The sequence below is a fragment of the Myotis myotis genome, unplaced genomic scaffold, assembly GCF_014108235.1.
Source record: "Myotis myotis isolate mMyoMyo1 unplaced genomic scaffold, mMyoMyo1.p scaffold_m19_p_8, whole genome shotgun sequence".
NCBI lineage: Eukaryota > Metazoa > Chordata > Mammalia > Chiroptera > Vespertilionidae > Myotis > Myotis myotis.
In genome coordinates this window covers 51,053,570-51,076,199 of record NW_023416390.1, presented here as the reverse complement: position 1 = coordinate 51,076,199, position 22,630 = coordinate 51,053,570, and the positions used below count along the sequence as shown (strand labels likewise).

Below are 22,630 nucleotides of genomic sequence, written 5' to 3'. Positions count from 1 at the left end.
AGCAATAATAACTCTTACACTTTGCTAATTGGGGGAAAAAGAAGATAAATATTCCTTTAAAACCTTGGGAATCATCACATTATTGAATAAAGTTAAGAATTTCTTTAAACCTGCAATTCCATTTTTAGCTATATCCTGCAGAAACTAGTGCACATACATAGGAGATCTGTGTACAAGAATAAACATAACTTTTTTTGCATTACCAAAAACTGTAAACAACTCAAAAGTAGTAGAAATGGACAAATAATTGAATATTATTTGGTGATAAAAATTATATATGAATACAATATGCCCAACAATGTGGATAAATCTGCAAAATATAACAGAGCTATAACAAATGTGTCTGCCATGAAAAATGTAGACAAAATTAATCTTATTGTTCATGAATAGGTTCTTAGGTGTTAACTCTAAAGAAAAAGCAAGAAAATAATTACCATAGAAGTCAAGATAATGATTACCTCTAGCAGAAATGGTCAAATTTATGTTTGGGAAGGATAGGCCAAGGGTTTCTGAGGTCCTGACAATGTCCTGAGTTGTAAAATTCGCTTTATAACCATTTATTACATCTTATACTTATATGCTATGTATGCTTATGTATTTATTATATAACTAGAGGCCCAGTGCATGAAATTCGTGCACTGTGGGGCTAAGGGGAAGGTCCCTCAGCCTGGCCTGCACCCTCTCCCAGTCTAGGAGCCCTCACCAGCTGTGAGTCCAGCTTCTGGCTGAGCAGCGCTTCCCCTGTGGGAGTGCACTGACCATCAGAGGGCAGCTCCTGCATTGAGTGTCTGCCCCCTGATAGTCAGTGGGCATCATAGCGACCGGTCATTCCACTGTTTGGTTGATTTGCATATTAGCCTTTTATTATATAGGATGAAAAACATTTTAAAATGCCATTTTATATTACTTTCTACTAACTCACACAAAAGAAATAAAAGTATTATCAAAATATATGTGTTTTTATAATATTTATTATATTTATTATTTTATTCTATTTCATTAGGGGAAAAAAATAATGTTGGCCATTATCCTCTAGAGTGATTTTATGACACGTTAGGTGATTACCTGCATCCATTATCTCCTGTGACTGGTTAACTTAGAACAATATTCTGTGAGACCTGAACTATAGATTACAGCCAAAAGCACAAACCAACTATCACACCTTTTTTCGATCGAAAGTGTGCTGGACAAGAGAATTCATCTTGTAGAATCTGTGCCTAAGGCCTACTTAATAAGATGAATCAATAGACTCATATTCAGAATGAGACCCTTCTGATATACCTATATCCGCACATACATATCATAAGAAATGTGTAATAGAAATTAAACCTTTATTTTCAGCTATTATATTACTACTGGAGGCCCGATGCATGAAAATTTATGCAAGAGTAGGCCTTCCTTCACCCGACTGCCAGCACTGGCTTCCCTCTGGCACCCGGGACCTGGGCTGGCTCCCCTCTGGCCCCGGCTTTATCAGGAAGGACGCCTCAGAAGACATCTGGTCTAATTAGCATATTACTCTTTTATTATTATAGATTCACCAAGCACTGTTTTAAGTACTCTTCATATATTACTACTATATTTAACCTTCCAACCACCATATGAGGTTTAGGCTTTATTATTTCCATTTTACAGATGAAGAAACTGAGTCAGAGTAAATTTTAAAGGTTTTAACATAACATCTCTTCTTTTGGAGGAGGAAATCCTCACTTTGCATGCCCTATTGGGGTATTTGCTCATAAAATACATTCATAATCTAAGTAGTTATTAGGTGAAATTAATTTTATTCCCAATTATTGAGGCATGTTTTGAGAATTGAAAATTCACATGATATTCTTTTTATGAAACAAGTATTAGGTCTAATACTTGTCATTCTTTATATTTTGTAGGTAGAATTACAACCAAAGTATGAAGACAATCTGTACATGTATCTTTATTTTGTCATCTTTATTATTTTTGGTTCATTCTTTACTCTGAATCTTTTTATTGGTGTCATCATAGATAACTTCAACCAACAGAAAAAGAAGATAAGTATACTAAAACTTTATCTTTGCTCTAAAATGTGAACTGAACGTGTCATATTATTTCCTTTTGGCTCCAAAATGCAGCCACAAAAAAGAAAAAATGTAAAATCCATAAACTATTTTGAGAGACTTATTTAACTATAAGATGGTTTATAAAACATGTATTGTATTTCCAGTATAGAAATCTGACTGACCAATATGGCATAACTTATATATTGACTATATGCATCCTTATAAATAGAGATTAATGAACAACATTAGCATAGAACGTGGAGCCAATTTTCACACAGCTACTAAGGTGGATTATATAGCTAGCAAAGAACATGATTTTAAACAAGTTTTGTTTTCATTTCTTTACTTTGGAGGTCAAGACATTTTTATGACAGAAGAACAGAAGAAATACTATAATGCAATGAAAAAACTGGGTTCAAAGAAACCACAAAAACCCATACCTCGACCTGCTGTAAGAATAACACTTTCATCATCAGTAAAAGCTATGTTATCTCTCACTTTCACAGTTCAAATTGTTAGATACTAGTATTTTTTTTTAATTTTCAAAAAAACGTTTTACCTTAGCAATGTGAGACTAGCTAGACTAAATAGCCTAAGTGCATGTATTTTACATATGCAATATGTATAAATATATTTTATATACAGGCATGTAAAATATATATATATAAAAATGTCAGTTATATCATTGAAGAGCTTCTAATAATGTGAGAGGAAAATATATCCATATTGAAATATTGTATATGCTCAGTGTGTAGTGGAAGCAGATTGGGATAATGGGTAATCTCAGATATGCCCCATTTTCTGTCCAACTCTGTAGACTGGATGAAATCATTAATGAAACAAGTAACAGTGTGGTTGTTTTTTAACTTCATATTTTCTCCAAGCATCTTGCCCCTAAATCAGATAACATGATTCTTTTTATGACCAGTTGTAGCTATTCCAATTATATATTTGCCATTTGCTGCTGGTTCTGTTTGTTGTTGGAAATTGTTGTCAGGAAAGTGCCCAAATTTTTTCAGAACTCCTCCCCCAAGGCATACATAGTGCGAGGCAATCCAGTGTTCTCCAGGAATCCATATTCTACGAATCAACTAATGACAATATAAAACTAGCTATGCCCGTGTTCAGTTTGTAAGTTGACCAAAACAATCAGAAAAAATAGATAGTGTTATTGAATAAAACATAAGGAATGTACAGTTTGAGCCTAGTTTTTGAGAAATAATACAGTTTGAATGGATGGGAAGAAAAGCAGAGTACATTCCCTGTATGAGAAAATGTATAGTCCAAGCCATGAAAATAAACATTTCCATTGATAACAGTGACATTTGATTTGGTGGGTAGTAAATACAGGGTTTTCTGGGCTAAATGAATGAAGGTAACCATTATCAGTCTGAAGAAATTGATCTTAATTAAGCAATACAAATGCAATATAGTTAAAAGAACAGCATGCTAATGTGAAAAAAAAAGAAGATTTTAGAGATTGGTTTAAGAAGATGTTAGAGACAAAATAACAGATGAGTCTATAATATGGGGCCATGCCAAATAGGACTGAAACATGAGAGATATATGTGCTAATAAGAAAACTCAATGGGATGAGGCAGCTATAAACTCTAGGAAAAGAAGGAAGATATGTAGACAATGAAAAACTTAGAACAGTTGATGTTTTGTGAAAGATTGGTTCCAATAACCAATGAAAGGAAATGTATTATAAATGCATTTGGCAATACAGATGTAGTTCCTATGGGACATCAGACTGAGGTAAGGATTCTAGACTTGCCAGACAGAATTTAGTTACACTCTGAAGCATAGATTCATTTTTGAAAGATAATTAGAATAGACAAAAAAAAGAAAAATGCTGAGCATGAAGCCTTGGGCACTTCCCTATTAGAGGGAGAGGTAGATCAAAGAAGGAAGAGATTGATTAGTCAGGCAGTATATAGAGAAAGGTATGATGGAGAAAATTTCAAAAAAAAAGAGAGGCTGTTTAATTACATCAAATGACATAGATTTACATGGATGGGTGTAGGGATACATGGGTAAAAATCAGGGCATTTAGCTATAATATTACTGGTGACAATTTGGCAAATTAGGAAATGATGTAGTACAATCCATCTTATTCAGTCATTCATTAAGAATGTACTGTGTGCCCTGGCCAGTGTGGCTCAGTTAGTTGAGCATTGTCCTGTGCACTGAATGGATGCCAGTTCAATTTCCAGTCAGGGCACATGCCCAGGTTGTGGCTGAACCCCTGGTAAGGGGCTTCGCTCTCACATCAATGTTTATCTCTCTTTCCCTCTTCCTTACTCTCTCTCTAAAAATCAAGTTAAAATATTTATAAAAAAAGAATATGCTATCTCAAGCATTTGAAATTTAGTATTGAACAACACAGAGTCTATTTAGTGCAGCAAGTTGTAAGCAAAAAGTCACACTAATAGAAATATCCAAGAAAGAATACATACGCCACTTGGTTGTGAGAGCTGATAAGGGGGAGGGAGCTCATTAATAGGAAAGTTAGGGAAAGCTTCACTGAAGTGATGCATGAGTTGAGGATTGAAGAAAATGAGAAGGTATCAATAAGCAAAGTGGAAAAAGAAAAGTCCTCCAGGAAAAGGAGAATGCATGTGTGAAGGCCCTGCAGTAGGAAGGCCAGTGGGGCTGGAGTGCAGAGAGCAGGGAAATTTCTGAGAAAGCGAGAACTATCCTGGGAGCAACTGAGGAACAAAGGATGTTTTATCGTTATCAAGGGCTAAGAATAAGATGAAGTGATAGAACATAAATCTCTGGTGAACAAGGCCCTCAGGGTTATACTAGGACACCTTCCGCCAGCATATTCTACACCCTGGAATTTAAATTGGAGACATCAATCAGTGACTGAGGATTGAAGTTTTACATAGAGGTGACCCATTAGGAAACTATATGGGGAAGGCCTCTTAAGATGTTTCTTATTGATCATGATAATATGAAAATAAAGACCAAATTTCTGCTTTTAAGCACATCTGAAACCACTACAACTCCAGGTGCTGTATCTGAGAGAAAAATGACACTATTCTGTCCTGACAGAGGCTCCAAACAAGTGGAAGAGAAAATTTAAGTTAACTAAGAGCAAATCATTGACAATATAATGTCATCAACATTATGACAAATGTGAGCACAAAGTTTTCTGAGAGCAGAGTGCTTAAAACATAAAACTGAGTTAGAATTCACCAGAGAAGTCATTTTAGATAGAGGAGACAGATAAACAAGACAACATGATATGACAGTACAGTGATAGAAAATATCAGGAAGGTAGAAATAGAGGGAACATAACCAGACCTGGGAAGTGAAACTGCAGCAACCAAGTAGAAGGAAGACCTTAGAATAGGAATTCGATGCATTTATTAAGTCCAATCCAGCAGACCAGATATGTATTCAGAGAAAAGCATAAAATGAACAACCACGTGGTGAGGTCAGAACACCAGTAGAGAGAATCCAGACCTGTGAATGTATCGAACCGGGAAACTATGAAGTGTACTAGTATAGGTAGCAGAACACCAATCACTGAGAAGGTAGAAGACAGCTTAGCAGAATTTTGTCATGGCCAATGCCTTAGAGTGCTTGATACAGACAAAAATCAGATACAGGCAAAAAAGAACAAAACATGGCCCAATTTGCAGAATTGGTTTACAAGATGAGGCCCTAATTTCATAAGACATGAGGCCCATAAGTGCTTGGAAATAAGGCCCAAACTAAATTGGGCAAAAGTGGAATATCTGGATTGTGAACTATAATTTTTAAAGATAATTTTATTACAGAAGAGTTACCTCATAAAATCTTCACCCAGTTTTTCTTATTTTAACATCTTACATATCAAATTCTTCCTAATATAAAACAAACATGGTGTGTTTTTTATAAAAAGCTGCATTTTCATATTGCTGTGTTAAAATCAAATGAGTTGAACTTGATTTTCCCCCCAGTTCCTAAATGATCTTTTACATATTCTTTGTTCCAGAACAAATTCCAAGGAATGGTCTTTGATTTTGTCACCAAACAAGTCTTTGATATCAGCATCATGATCCTCATCTGCCTGAACATGGTCACCATGATGGTGGAAACTGATGACCAGAGTCAAGAAATGACAAACATTCTGTACTGGATTAATCTGGTGTTTATCGTCCTGTTCACTGGAGAATGTGTGCTGAAACTAATCTCTCTTCGTTATTACTATTTCACCATTGGATGGAATATTTTTGATTTTGTGGTGGTCATTCTATCCATTGTAGGTAAGAAGAGGTACTTTTACTCAATCAAGAAAGTTAGCAGTGAAAAGGTGTGTTCTAAAACTTTGGTATTAGCTGAAGGATTATCATATATGGCCTTTATTATGTTGGGATACTTTCTGTCTTCTATTTTATTGAGTGTTTTAATCATAAATGATGTTATATCTTACCAAATGCTTTTTCTGTGTCTATTGATAAGATCATATGACTTCTATCCTTTGTTGTTGTTGTTGTTGTTGTTAATGTGGTATATTACATTGGTTGATTTGCGTCTGTTGAACCATCCTTGTGCCCCTGGAATGAATCCCACTTGATTGTGATGTATTATTTTTTTGATGTACTTTAGTATTTGATTTGCTAATTTTTTTAAGTATTTTTGCATCTGTTTTCATCAGAGATATTGGTCTGTATTTTTCTTTTTTTGTGTTATCTTTACCAGGTTTTGGTATCAAAGTTTATTGGCCTCCTAAAATATGTTAGGAAGTATTGCCTCTTCTATTTTTTGCAAGAGTTTGAGAAGAATATTTTTTAAATCTTCTTTGAACTTTTGATAGAATTCACTGGTGAAGCAATCTCATCCTGGACTTTTATTTTTTGGGAGGTTTTGGATGGTTGTTTCAATTTCCTCACTGCTGATTAGTCTATTTAGATTTTCGTAGTCTTCATTATTTAGTCTAGGAAAGTTACATATTTCTAGTAACTTCTCCATTTCTTCTAGATTATTGATTTTGGTGGCATGTAGTCTTTCATAGTATTCTAGTATGATTCTTTGTATATCTGTGATGTTGTGGTGACGTCTCTCATTTCTGATTTTGTTTATATGGGTCTTTTCCCTTTTTTCCTTAGTGAGTCTAGACAGGGGTTTCTCAATTTTCTTAATCTTTTTAAAGAACCAGCTCTGTTTTATTAATTTTTTTTAAATCCTCACCAGTGTATATTTTTTCCATTGATTTTTAGAGAGAGTGAAAGAAAGAGGAAGAGACAGAAACACCAATGTGAGAGAGACACATCGATTGGTTGCCTCCCACATGCAACCAAGTATAAGCCATTGACCAGAATTGAACACGGGACCCTTCAGTCCACAGGCCAACGCACTATTCACTGAGCCAAACCAGAAAGGGCTATTCATTTTTTATATAGTCTTTTTGTTCTCTATTTCATTCAATGCTGCTCTAATTTTTATTATTTCCTTTCTTCTGATTTTGGGTTTTTTTTTTCTAATTCTTTAAGATATGATGTTAGTTGTTTACTTGAGATTTCTCTTGTTTCTTGAGATAGGCCTGTAATGATATCAACTTCCCTCTTATTACTGCTTTCTCTGCATCCCAGACATTTTGATATGTTGTATTGTCATTCTCATTTATCTCTATCTATCTTTTCATCTCATCTTTTATTTCCTCTTGGACCCAGTCATTTTTTTAGTAGTATGTTCTTTAATCTCCACATATTTGTGGACTTCTTTACTTCCTTTTTTGCAGTTGATTTCTAATTTCAAGTCATTGTGGTCTGAGAATATGCTTGGTATAATTTGATATTCTTGAATTTGTTGATGCTAGTTTTGTGACTCAACATATGGTCTATCCTTGAGAATGTTCCATGTGCACTGAAGAATGTATAATCTGATGTTCTGATGTTTATTGATTTTCTATTTGGTTGATCTGTCTAGAGCTGTTAATGGAGTAGTAAGGTCCCCAACTCTGATTGTGTGTTGATCTGTTTCTCCCTTTAGTTCTGTGAGTAGTTTCATTATATATTTTGGTACTCCCTGGTTGGGTGCATATATCCTATCTAATAATAGACAAACATGGTAATTAACCATACCTCCGACACGCTTCCCATTGGCTAATCAGGGCGATATGCAAATTAACTGCCAACCAAGATGGCGGCCGGCAGCCAGGCAGCTGAAGAGAACAGGAGGCTTGCTTGCTCCAGTGATGGAGGAAGACAAGGTTTCCCGCCTGCTGCTGCTGGCCTCTGAGCTGAACTCTAAGAAACAATGTTGCAATTATAGAACCTAAACAAACCCCAGAAACCTGCTTTCAGCCACCCGGCCTCAGAGCTGGAGCTGCAACAGTGTTTCAATTATAGAAGCCAAACAAACCCAGATACCTGCTTTCAGCAGCCGAGGCCTCAAGCTGGAGCCGGACCTCAGAGCTGGAGCCGGCTCTCAGCTCCAGTGACAGCCATAGAAGGTAAATAAATCCCAGAATAGAAAAAAAAAAGAAAAAAAGGAGAGGTTTGGAGCTTCAGTCACCCATCAGCCTGAAAACGGCCCTCAGCCCCTCACCCAGACTGGCCAGGCACCCCAGTGGCGACCCCCACCCTGAAGGGGGTGTGAACAGCTGCAAACAGCCATCATCCCCTCATCCAGGCTGGCCAGACACCCAAGCGGGACCCCGACCCTGGTCCGGGACACCCTTCAGGGCAAACCAGCCAGCCCCCACCCGTGCACCAGGCCTCTATCCTATATAGTAAAAGGGTAATATGCAAACTGACCCTAACAGCAGAATGACTGGGAATGACTGGTCACTATGACACACACTGACCACCAGGGGGCAGACTCTCAATGCAGGAGCTGCCTTCTGGTGGTCAGGGCGCTGTCACAGGGGGAGCTCTGCTCAGCCACAAGCCAGGCTGATGGCTGCCAGTACAGCGGTGGTGGTGGGAGCCTCTCCTGCCTCCTCAGCAGTGCTAAGGATGTCCAGCTGCAGTTTAGACCTGCTCCCCACTGGCAAGTGGACATCCCCCGAGGGCTGCCGGGCTGCCAGAGGGATGTCTGATTGCCATCTTAGGCCCAATCCCCCAGGGAGCAGGCCTAAGCCAGCAGGTGGTCATCCCCCGAGGGGTCCCAGACTGCGAGAGGGCACAGGCCAGATTGAGAGACCCCCCTCCCCCCAGAGTGCACAAATTTTTTGCACCGGGCCTCTAGTATATATATATTAAGAAGTGTTAAGTTTTCTTGATGTAGTGTCCCCTTTATCATTATAAAATGTATATCTTTGTCTCTTGTTATCTTTGTTACTTTTAAATCTATTTTGTCAGGTATAAGTATGGTTATACCTGCTTTTCTGTGGATGCTATTTGCTTGAAGAATCATTTTCCACCTTTTTACTTTGAATCTACCTTTGTCTTTGCAGCTTAGATGTGTCCCTTGTAGACCACATATGGTTGGGGTTGTTTTTGTTTTGGTTTTTATCCACTCTGCTACGCTGTGCATCTTTACTAGTGAATTCAGACCGTTTACATTAAGGGTAATTATTGATGTACGAGGATTTCCTATAGTCGTTTATCGTTTGTTTTCTGGTAGCTCTATGTCTCCATTGTTTCTTTTCCCTTATGTTTCTTTCCGTTGTTTTTGTTTGGTGGTATTTCATACTTCTTTCCTCTGTTTCCTCTTTATTTAAGCTATGTGTCCTGGCTTAGGGATGTTTGTGTGTGGTTTCAATTAAATTTATAAAAATAAACTGTTAGAAACAATGAACAGATATAGTCAAGTTCCAGAATACAAAATCAATGTGCAAAAATCCATTGCCTTCCTGTGTACTAACAAAACTTCAGAAAAATTAATGAAAAAAGAAATTCCTTTTGCAATTGCAACCAAAGAATAAAATACCTGGGAATAAACTTAAAAAGAATGTGAAAGACCTATATACTGAAAATTACAAAGTATTATTAAATAGATTGAAAAAGACACAGCAAAATGGAAAATATCCTTTGTTCATGGATTGGAAGACTCAACATAGTGAAAATTGTCATATTACCCGAAGCAATATACATATTTAATGCAATCCCCATCAAAATCCCAATGTAATTTTTTAAAGAAATAGGAGAAATCATCAAATTTGTATGGAACCACAAAAGAACCTCAATAGCCAAAGCAATCCAGAGAAAAAAGAACAAAGCTGGAAGTATCATGTACTTGATTTTACATTATACTACAGAGCTACAATAATCAAAACAGCCTGGTGTTGGCAGAAAAACAGACACACATATCAATGGAACATAATAGAGAGCCAAGCTATAGAACCATGTTTATGGACAGTTAATTTTCAATAAAGGAGCCAGAAACACACACTGGAGTGAAGATAGTTTCTTCAACAAATGGTGGTAGAAAGCTGGAAAGCCACATGCAAATGAATGAAACTGGATTACAGTTTATCCCCATGTAGAAAAATCAATGCAAAATGGATCGAAGACCTAAATGTAAGACCCCCCAAAATAAGTTACATACAATAAGAGGAAAATATAGGTACCAAACTTATGGACATTGGTCGTAGAGAACATTTTATGAACTTGACCCCAAAGGTAAGGGAAGTAAAGGCAAAAATAAGTGAATGGAACTATATCAAACTAAAAAGCTTCTTCATAGCAAAAAAACTGACAAAAAAAACAACAACAACAAAGAGACAGCCAACCAGATGGGAGATAATATTTGCAAATAATAGCTCCAACAAAGGTTTAATTTCCAAGATATATAAAGAATTCATAAAACTCAACACCAAACAAACAACCCAATCAAAAAATGGGCAGCAGACTTGAAAGTGCACTTCTCCCAAAAAGACATATGCACGGCCAATAGATACATGAAAAGATGTTCAACCTCACTAGCAATCAGGGGGATGCAAATCAAAACTACAATGAGATACCACCTCACACCTGTTAGAGTGGCCATTCTCAATAAGACAAGCAACAACAAGTGTTAGAGAGGTTCTGAAAAAAATATTCAGAACTCATTCACTGCTGGTGGGAATGTAGGCTGGTACAACCACTATGGAAAGCAGTCTGAGTATTCCTCAAAAAATTAAGAATAGAGCTACCATATGACCCAGCAATCCCTCCCCTGGGTATTACCCAAAAAACTTGAAATCATATATTCACAAAGATATATACACCCCTATGTTCATTGCAACATTACTCACGTGGCCAAGACATGGAAACAACCAGTATCCCGCAATAGAGGACTAGATAAAGAAGATGTGGAACATATACACAGTGGAATACTACTTAGCCATAAGAAAGGATGAAATACTGCCATTTGCAACAACATGGATAGACCTTGAGAACATTATGCTAAGTGAAATAAGTCAGTCAGAAAAAGCTAAGAATTATATGATTTCACTCATATGTGGGGTATAAAACAAACTCATGAACACAAATAGCAGTTCGGTGGTTGCCAGAGGGAAGGGGGTGGGAGCAGAAAGGGATCCTAATATATGGTGACAGGAGAATATTTGACTTTGAGGGGTGGATACACACTGCAATATAACAGATCTTGTAACAGAGAAATCCATACCTGAAACCTATATGATCATGTTGACCAATGTCACCTCAATAAATTTAATAAAAATACAACTTTGAAAGTGTTTTTTAATGAATTTTTCTCATTCATTCAGAAATCTCAAATAAAAATATAACAGCTTATGATTTCTCTAATTGTACGCTGTATATAAAATAATGTGTAAAGCCCTGACCAGTTTGGCTCAGTGGCTAGAGCGTCGGCCTGTGGACTGAAGAGTCCCAGGTTGGATTCCAGTCAAGGGCATGTACCTTGGTTGCGGGCACATCCCCAGTAGAGGGTGTGCAGGAGGCAGCTGATCAATGTTTCTCTCTTATGGATGTTTCTAAGTCTCTATCCCTCTCCCTTCCTCTCTGTAAAAAATCAATAAAATGTATTTTTTTTAAATAATGTGTAAAAACAGAATTTCTATTTTTCTGCTTTCACATATCATCTTGTCTTATTTTAGATAGTCATACTGCTGTTATATAGACAAGTATGACTTTTAATTAACAATTCATATATGCATACACATATAAACCGCTGGAAGTAGTCCATAAATAAGATATCCTTGATAATTGGAATAGTACACATGTGTGTTTATATACATGTGTATATATATATATATATATATATATATATATATAAATATATACATACATATACACACACACACATATATATAGATGCATATAAGCTTCTTATCTTTGAGTTTAGATAGTTTTCTGTGGTTTGTAATATTCTTCAGAAGTAGACATTTGTTCAAAAATTCAAAACAGATTCATTATCTTCAATACATATTAATTATTTATGTATGTGACATTAAATGAGATGTTAGAAGTAAAAACAAAAGATTTAAGACAAGATTCTGCCTATTGGAGGAATATGAACATACACATAGAGTGAAAAATAGCATTGCACTATTTATACACTTTCTCTGATAAAATAGAACTTTGAAAAAATGTCCCATTTCATTTACTCCTCACAAAAGAGCTATGTGGTAGAAATATAATGATTAAAGGATGAGACTCAGGGGTCATTCAGACCTGGCCTGGGGCAACCCTGTTCTACTACTTACCAGCTCTGTGACCAGTGGCAGGTTACTTCACCTCCCAAATCCCTCATTTTCTAAGAAATATTTCTGTGAATGTTGTTGTGAAGATTAAATGAGAGTATATAAGTAAATACACTTAGCACTGTGCCAAGCACAAAAAGAAGATTCAGTAAATTTTAAGTTTAACGACGACAACAACAACAACAAAACAACAAAATGAGGGATTATAACCATTTAGTAATACATAAAATTGAGGGCCAGGATTCAGTCCCAAGCATGCCTGTCTCCAAAGCTGGGATTCTCCCCTGTACACCTTCCAAATAAAATGGATCACAGCCATCTCAAAAGAGTAAGGACTCTCATATTCCTGATCCAAATCACATGCTTTGTCCATTATTTCTTATGCAAATACTAGAACTAGTATTTTAGAAATATAAATCCATTTCTATGCTTGGCTGCCCTACACTTTGTGGCATATTTAGACCTTCAGTGGTTGGGTATTTCTTTTGATAGAAGATTTTCTTAAACTAGGAAAAATGGCTACTAATACCTTCAGTTAGTAGAAAGGTGTTCATGTTGTAACACCAAACATACCAGTTTTATTTTGCCAAACAAATATTACAGATTGTTTGTGTATATATGTGTGTGTTAATACTAATATATACCTAATTCTCACGTTCACATTTTATAAAACTAGTTAACGTTTATCTTAGCAATGTAAACTTTTATTTGCTGCTGTTAAATATAACCCTATATTTGTTGTTGTCTCTTGGTTTTCCACAGGTATGTTTCTGGCTGAGCTGATAGAAAAATATTTTGTGTCCCCTACCCTGTTCCGAGTGATCCGTCTTGCCAGGATTGGCCGAATCCTACGTCTGATCAAAGGGGCAAAGGGGATCCGCACGCTGCTCTTTGCTCTGATGATGTCCCTCCCTGCGTTGTTTAACATCGGCCTCCTGCTCTTCCTGGTCATGTTCATCTACGCCATCTTTGGCATGTCCAACTTTGCCTATGTCAAGAGGGAAGTTGGAATTGATGACATGTTCAACTTTGAAACCTTTGGCAACAGCATGATCTGCCTGTTCCAGATTACCACCTCTGCTGGCTGGGACGGGTTGCTAGCACCTATTCTTAATAGTGGACCCCCAGACTGTGACCCTGAAAAAGATCACCCTGGAAGCTCAGTTAAGGGAGACTGTGGGAACCCATCTGTGGGGATTTTCTTTTTCGTCAGTTACATCATCATATCCTTTCTGGTTGTGGTGAACATGTACATCGCTGTCATCCTGGAGAACTTCAGTGTTGCTACTGAAGAAAGTGCAGAGCCCCTGAGTGAGGATGACTTTGAGATGTTCTACGAGGTTTGGGAGAAGTTTGACCCCGATGCTACCCAGTTTATAGAGTTCTCCAAGCTCTCAGATTTTGCAGCTGCCCTGGATCCTCCTCTTCTGGTAGCAAAACCAAACAAAGTTCAGCTCATTGCCATGGACCTGCCCATGGTCAGTGGAGACCGGATCCACTGCCTCGACATTTTATTTGCCTTTACAAAGCGTGTTTTGGGTGAGAGTGGAGAGATGGATGCCCTTCGAGTACAGATGGAAGAGCGATTCATGGCATCGAACCCATCCAAAGTCTCCTATGAACCCATCACCACCACTTTGAAACGCAAACAAGAGGAGGTGTCTGCTACCATTATCCAGAGGGCTTATAGATGCTACCTCTTGAGGCAAAAAGTTAAAAAGGTTTCCGCTATATATAAGAAAGACAAAGAAGGTCACGGAACACCTATCAAAGAAGATATCAAAGAAGATATCCTTATTGATAAACTAAATGAGAATTCAACTCCAGAGAAAACCGATGTGACACCTTCTACCACGTCTCCACCTTCCTATGATAGTGTGACCAAACCGGAAAAGGAAAAATTTGAAAAAGACAAATCAGAAAAGGAAGACAAAGGGAAAGATATCAGGGAAAGTAAAAAGTAAAAAAGAAACAATATTTCTTTTGTGATCAATTGTTTACAGCCTGTGATGGTGATGTATTAGTGTCAACAAGACTCCCACAGGAGGTCTATGCCAAACTGACTGTTTTTACAAATGTATACTTAGGGTCAGTGCCTCTAACAAGACAGGGACCTCTGGTCAGCCAACTGGGACTCAACAAACCAGAAAATCAGCATTGACAGGAGGTTTCTGTTTTCACAACCAGCTGACACTGCTGAAGAGCAGAGATGTAATGGCTACTCAGACTATAGGAACCAATTTAAAGGGGGGGAGGGAGGTTAAATTTTTATGTAAATTCAACACGTGACACTTGATAACAGTAATGGTCACCACTGTTTATGTTTAACTGCCGCACCTGCCATATTTCTACAAAATGTACGCTGTGAACTTATTGCTTTTTCTTTTGTTTTAATTCACAGGTTGTTTACTATTATATGTGACTATTTTTGTAAATGGGTTTATGTTTGGGGAGAGGGATTAAAGGTAGGGAATCTTTACATTTCTCTACTGTATAATGATATATTTTAAATGAAGGCATGCTGCACTTCTCATTCACACATGAAAAAAATCACATCACAAAAGGAAAGAGTTTACTTCTTGTTTCAGGATGTTTTTAGATTTTTGAGGTGCTTAAATAGCTATTCATGTTTTTAAGGTGTCTCATCCAGAAAAATTTTAATGTGCCTGTAAATGTTCCATAGAATTCACAAGCATTAAAGAACTGTTTTATTTTTACATAATTCATTATATGTACATGTATATATGTATATATGTATATGTGCATGTATATACATATAGATGTATATACACACACCATTACATAGTCATTCAGAATCCCGGCAGCATGACTATAACATTTTTGATAAGTGCCCTTTGGCATAAAATAAAACTATTCTATCAAGTCCTTTCTAAGAACCAGAACTGACCAAAAAGCATCCCCACCACCACTTTATAAAGTTGATTCTGCTTTTTCCTGCAGTATTGTTTAGCCATTTTCTGCTCTTGGTAAGGTTGACAGTGTATATGTCAATTTAAAAAAAAAAATAAAAGTCTGCTTTGTAAATAGTACTTTTACCCAGTGGTGCATGTTTGAGCAAACAAAAATGATGACTTAAGCACAGTATTTATTGCATCAAATATGTACCACAGTAAGTATAGTTTGCCAGCTTTCAACAGGTAATATGATGTAACTGGTTCCATTATAGTTTGAAGCTGTCACTGCTGCATGTTTATCTCGCCTATGCTGCTGTACCTTACTCCTTCCACTGTTCAGAAGTCTAATATGGGAAGCCATATGCCAGCGGTAAAGTGAAACCAGTTGTTCTACCAAGACCTCATTCTTCATGTCATGAAGCAATAGGCAGCAGCAAAGAAGAGCTTCTTGCTTTTTATTCTTCCAATCTCCATTGAACACTCTATGGTTAAAAAGCCCAACTGTGCAAACATGTTGCAAGCCGCTTAAATCTGTTGAAAATATATGGTTAGAGTTTTCTAAGAAAATATAAATACTGTAAAAAGTTCATTTTATTTTATTTTCAGCCTTTTGTACATAAAATGCAAAATTAAGAGTATCTTCAGGTTGATGTCACAGTCACTATTGTTAGTTTCTGTTCCTAGCACTTTTAAATTAAGGCACTTCACAAAATAAGTAACAGACTAAGATACAGTGTAGATTTCTGCTTTTTTATTAGTACTGTAAACTTTGCACACAATTCAATGTGAGAAAAATATCAAACTAAGTCCAACGTTTATTTGCTTTCAAAGTAATGCCTTATCATCAAAAGGCTTAATTAAGGAAAGATCAGTTGTTATGCTTGGCATTGCTTGATCAGATGTTTCCACATAGTCTTTATATTGAGTAAATCATCAGTCTTTTCTAGTGTTTGTTTATACAGGTAGATCTTATTCTCATTAACCCACATGGCATTATAACTGTATCAGGTATGGTATGAGATCCAAGCTTTTTCCCCCCCCACAGAATCAGATAGTGAAATTATATTACCGGTTATAGCAAAACATTTTGTGTTTCTTTCACAAGCAACATTAAATGTAGATTCTTTATACTAAAGCTATTGACTTGTAGTGTGTTGGTGAAATGCATGCAGGAAAATGCTATTACCATAAAGAACGGTAAACCACATTACAATCAAGCCAAAAGAATAAAGGTTTTGCTTTTGTTTTTGTATTTAATTGTTCTGTCTTTGTTTCTATCTTTGAAATGACATTAAAAGGTAAATTTCTATCATGTAAAAATGATCAATCAGAAAAAATTAATGTAAAGAATACACATGAAATATAATAATTCATCTTTAATTTTTTTTTCATGGAATGGAAATTAATTAAGAAGAGTGTACTGGATATCTAGTTTAAATATAGGCCAAAAGCCTAGATATGGTATTGGTTAGTGGAAAGTTATAAAAATTAATAAAAATTGACTAACATTTTAAGTTGTGCATCCTTTCTCCTTCCCTCTACCTACTATTTTATTTTATTTTTCTCTTTTTCATTTTAGTTTCTTCCCTATGTATCCTTGATCTACTTTCCATCTCCTCCTCGGGCTCTCAGTATTTTTCACTCAGGATATCTTGTTTCTTTTCTGTTTACCAAATTTCTTATTTATCACAATCTGAACTTGTGCACTTAACCCTTAATCTACTGCCATTATAAAAGTCCATATAGTAGCTATTTATTTCTACAATTAAATTGCCAAAAATTCAAAGTGAGCTTAGATCTGAAGACTTCATAAAATGCAAACAAAATGACATAGCTTTGGTTTTCACATTTAATTATGAGCAGTTTATCAAATGCTTCTCAGGTCAGATTGCGTATTATAATTACCCAAGGCACTTTTTAAAAATGCCAGTGCATGAACCAAGACCAGACCACCTGAACTCGTATTTCTGGAGATCAGACTTAAGCACCTAATTTTTTTAAGGCTCCTATTGGTGCTGATTCAGATGAAGGAATGAGAGTCAATGATTTATGGTATCCTTGCCCAGTAGGAAAATATATTCTACAGAAAATGCACCTGTTTCCTTTAGAGATTATAACTCATATAACTCATCATGTACAAATGAGGTTACCAATATTAATGGCTTTGGGGGTGTTTGTCTTGTAGTGTGACATTGATACATTTATATTGGGGGTTCTCTTCTAGGACAGAAGTTGGTGGGAAAAGTATTCCACAAGAATAGTGTACAGAGCTTTACGAATTACACATATATACTCACACACATAATGGCACTGTAACCACCCCTCATACATACTGCATGAGGTGAATATGGAGCTGGTTTTGGAAACAGTATGGATTCATGAAATACCCCTCCCCCACCCAGGTGAATCCTATGTGCCTTGTGTAAGAACCATTAATCTGGGCTAATGGGAGGCAGCTTACACTCGCCAACATAAAATAAACATTCACTTTGTCATTATCAAGTCATGAATTTAAACAGGAAACATTCCCATTCTCAAATTATCCATTCTTGAACACCTCCCATCTCACTTGTTTTCTGTATAATACAGGATAATTTACAAAGAAAAGAAAGGAGTAAAAAAATAGGGGGGTGAAATGGAGAGAAGGAAGAGGGAAGAAAAATAGGGAAAAGGAGAGGAAGGTAGGATAGTATAATAAATGTGAGGGAATGGTTTACAAATGATCCTCTGGGGGAAAATATCTTTTACTGTTAATATCTACAGAAACTATGGGGGAAAGGGATAGAAAGAGGTAAGAGGGAAAAAATTGTGTTCAGTTGTCAATATATTAAATAGACAATAAAACATGTTTCTCCTCCAATTCTTTTTAAAGAAAAAAAAATATCTATGAAAAAGGTAAGAGGATGTTATTAAAGTAAATGTTACAATGATTGCATGGGTAGTGTTTTTGTCTTTCTTTAATTTGAACTAAATAATATTTGAGTGTCTACTACATAATCAGATTTTGAAAACAGCTGAGAGATCAAAGATGGACTTAACTGTCCAAAGGAAGATTGTATAGCCAGAGGTGAAGAACCTTGAAAGTTATGCTGAAGAGTCTGGAATTTATTCTGTTATCAATGAGCAGCGATTAATTGTTCTTGAGCAATAGAATAAGCAGTAAAATCAATACATCTGTCCCTATTTAATCTGAAAGTAATAGGCTGCATTGCCCTTTTTTTGGCTAATAGTTTACAGAGATCTCATTTCCCAACTATTTTTAAAGATGTCTGTGTTCTTACCTTTTAGTATATGTTTTTTTAAAAAAGATACACCTCAATTAAAAAATCCAATCTGACATTTTCTGTTAATAGCCTATCTTAATCTGCTCACATTTATTTTATATATAGATATATTTTATCTTATTTTTACACGTTATTTCATGCTGCCCCCCACCCCAAGTTTTTCTTTTCTTGGTTCCTTCCTTCTTGACCTCTTTTGCATTAATTTTTTCTTTATTTTCTTTACCCCATCTCTACTGGTTGGAAAGATGCCACTGTCTTCCCTTTTTCCTTCTTTCCTTCCTTTTGTCTTGCTTCTCTCTGCAAGTGATTCCCCTTAAATTTTAACATGCATACTTAATTAGTGAAATATAATCAATAACCTGGCCTGCAACAGTGAAGTTTCTAAAACAAATTACATACCATTGCCCAACTCTTAGGTTATTTTTGGTCCACTATTTTAATTCTACCTTATCTGACAGTCAACAAATTGAACAGTATTATGATTGCGAATTTGTATAGCAGTACTTATTTAGACTTCCTCACATATGAATGAATTTGTTTCCACAAACTTGCTTCTTCTGCCCACTTCATTATTTTGTGTTCTATTTCCTTAAAATATATGAGGAATTCTATTAGCAAGGTCTGTGAGTAGCACCACCTTTATTTCAGCCACATTTTTAATAGATTAGTTTAGATTATTTTGGTGTTTTTCAATTTTTTAGCCAAGCCATGAAATTGCTTTTATTAATCAAAATTCATGCCAATGTAATTTAAAGATTCATATATTTATTAATATCTTTGATAAAATTTGAGGGAAATTTTCAGCTTTTAGCATTATAATACTTTCTCCTCCTATATTTTATTCTCTCTATCTTGAATTCCTGAGGATTACATATTGAAATTTCTAAATTTTCTTCCTTGTTATCTTAAAGTCACTCCCTTATTTTTTATCTTTCAATTGTATTTTGTATTGGTTTCAGGTGTACAGCTTAGTGGTTAGACAATCATATACGTTAACATAGTGTTCCCTCAATATTTCTTCTTTTATTTTTGGTGCTCTTTCTGGGTAATTCATCAGGCTTTGTTATCAGGATAGTCTGTCCTTATAAAACAAGTTAGGAAATATTCATTCTGAAAAGAACTTTTGTGAGAGTGGGTTTATTTAACCCATATATATTGATAGACTTCACTAGTAAATCCATCTGATACTCGAGTCTTCCTAGGTCAAAAGTTTTTAATTAAAGATACTAATTTCTTTAACAGATACAGGGTTATTAAGTGCTTTTTTTTTTTTTACAGTATTTTGTTTTAATATTTTGCTTTCTATTTTTAAATGTATATTCATGAAAGAATTTGGCTTGTAAATTTTCTTTATTTTAATGTGCTTGTTAGAATTTGATCATAAGATTATGCTAACCTCTTAAAACAAGTTAGGATGGTTTTCTCTTTTTTTGCTCTCTGGTGGAGATTAAGATTTTTGTTAACTTTCCTTAATTATTTGGATAATTAATTAGTGAAGACTTCTGGGGCTGAGTTACTTTTTAGCTACAAGTTTTTAATTATGTTTTAATTTTTTTAATAAATAAAGGACAGTACAGATTTGCTGTTTCTTCTTGTTTCAGTTTCTAGCACAACTTTTTTAGAAATTTACCCATTTCCAATAAAATTTAATGTTTATTAACATAAAGTTGCCTATAACTTAATATTATATTTTAAAACTCTATAGGATCTGTAGTAATGGCCTCTTTTTTATTCATATTATTCATATTTTGTGACTTCTTTTTTTACTTATTCAATCTTTCAAAAAAACAACTTTTGGCTTTTTAAAAAATCATTTCTTCATATGTCCTTTAATATTTCTTTTCTTTCCTTTATAATTATCATGTTCTTCTTCCTATTTCTTTGGTTTTAATTTAAAATTATTTTCTAAATTATTAAAATTGATTTTTAGCTTTTTTTTAAGTAAATGTACTTAGGCTATAAATTTCTCTCTAAAAATGGCTTTGATATCATCCACAAACTTCTTTAAATTTTGTTACCATTCAATTAAAATATATTCTAATTTCCATTCTGACTTCTTTTTATCTTATTAGAAATTAATAAGACCACTGCTAAATTTCCAAATACTGAAGGATTAAAGATATATTTGTTTTTATTTCTAATTGGACTTCCTTTCATTAAGATAACGTACTCTACATGCTTTTCATTCATTTTGGGTGAACTTCTTAGCTCAGCATTTGTTGAACATAATATAATTGTTATGTGTAGTTGAAAATAAAGTACATTATTCAGTGGTTAGATGCAAGGTTTTATTTAATAGGTCAAGTTTATTAATTATGTCATTCAAAATACACCTCTACTGAATTATTTTGTCTGATTGTTTTCTATCAATTACCTGGAAAGATGTGTATAAAGCACTCATTATGATTAGAATTTATTTCTCCTTTTATTCCTGTTAACCTTTGTTATATATGTTTTTATTTTATTTGGTTATTTGATGGATATTAGCTGCCTAAATTTAAAATTGCTACATTTTCATAGGTTATTCCTTTTATCATTATGAAATTGCCTCAATTTCTAGCAACAACTGCCTGAAGTTCACTTTGTCTGATATTATATCTACAATGGCTTTTGCTTAGATAGTGTTATATGGTATATCTTTTTTATTGTTTTACTTTTAATATTTCTGTAACATCATATTCAATAATGAATATAAATGAGTTTGTTTTGTATACAATCTGACCATCTCTGTCTGACAATCACATACATACAACATATGGATTTAAAATTATAACTTCTTTGGATTCATTATTTGTATTGTCCCATTTTATACATTTTGTTACTGTACAGTTTGTAGTTGCCCCAGCAATTGCCCCATGCTTTTGTGACTTATTAAATTCTAAAATAAATTAGTACTTTTACCAGTTGTTATAGATTGCTAGGACATGAGAATACTTTTATTTCTCCCCTCTCATCCTTTGTGCTATTATTGTCATATATTTTCATTTAATAAATATTTTAAACTCTGGAAGACATTATTACAGTCAACACTCACACTTGCAAAAATATTTATGCTTTTGATTTCTTCCTAATTTTTTTTTTTACCTGTTTATAAATCTACCTACCTACTTTCCTTCTGCCTGGGAAAAAACCTCCCTTTAGTATTTTCTTTACAGTGGATCTGCTCTTACTGAGTCTCTCAAGTTTAATTTTTCTCAAAAGTGTCTCTCTTTTACTTTGTTTTAAAGAATATTTTCACTAGATAAAGAATTCTAAAGTAGTATTTTTTTCTATCTTAGTATTTTGAGGATGATGTCATTGTCTTCCATAAAATTATAATTTCCACAAAACCACCTAAAATCATGACTCTCATATGCATAAAAAATAAATACATGTCAAAGATTTCACATAACTCATTAATTAATGAGAAAAGCTATAAGAAGCCAAACAGTAGGATCAAATGAGAATTTGGCTTAGAGAGACGCATGATCTCTACCTGGCAACATTTACTTGCTGGTCACAGGTGAATTTCCATGAACAGGGACTCTGCATTCTCTCCATTTAAATTCCCACTTCTCTCTATTCCAATTACCTTCAGAAGTCTCTGATCCACTGTGTTTTGGGGACTTTCATACACTGCTTTCTATCCCTCCCATGCTAGAAGTCCAAAGAAATTCTGGATTCTCTTACATGTGAGAAGCAGACCTTATAACATGGTAGCCACTCTCTCACATTCTTCTCATACCTATATGACAGCACTACATTGCTGCAGGGTTTTTCCAAGTGTGGTGGGCATTTCTAACCATGTTG

General features: G+C 35.1%; 1 protein-coding gene across 3 annotated transcripts in view; it reads left to right on the top strand.

Moving 5' to 3' along the window:
* SCN2A (sodium voltage-gated channel alpha subunit 2) overlaps positions 1-21,844 on the top strand; it is a 127,114-nt gene extending 105,270 nt beyond the window's left edge. For all 3 annotated transcript variants that reach the window (XM_036320464.1, XM_036320463.1, XM_036320465.1), the window contains exons 24-27: positions 1,890-2,027; positions 2,383-2,487; positions 6,025-6,295; positions 13,405-21,844. In XM_036320464.1, coding sequence (XP_036176357.1) covers positions 1,890-2,027; positions 2,383-2,487; positions 6,025-6,295; positions 13,405-14,606 — 1,716 coding nt within the window. In that variant the 3' untranslated portion in view covers positions 14,607-21,844. The remainder of the gene's footprint in view (positions 1-1,889; positions 2,028-2,382; positions 2,488-6,024; positions 6,296-13,404) is intronic.
* The last annotated feature ends 786 nt before the right edge of the window (positions 21,845-22,630 follow it).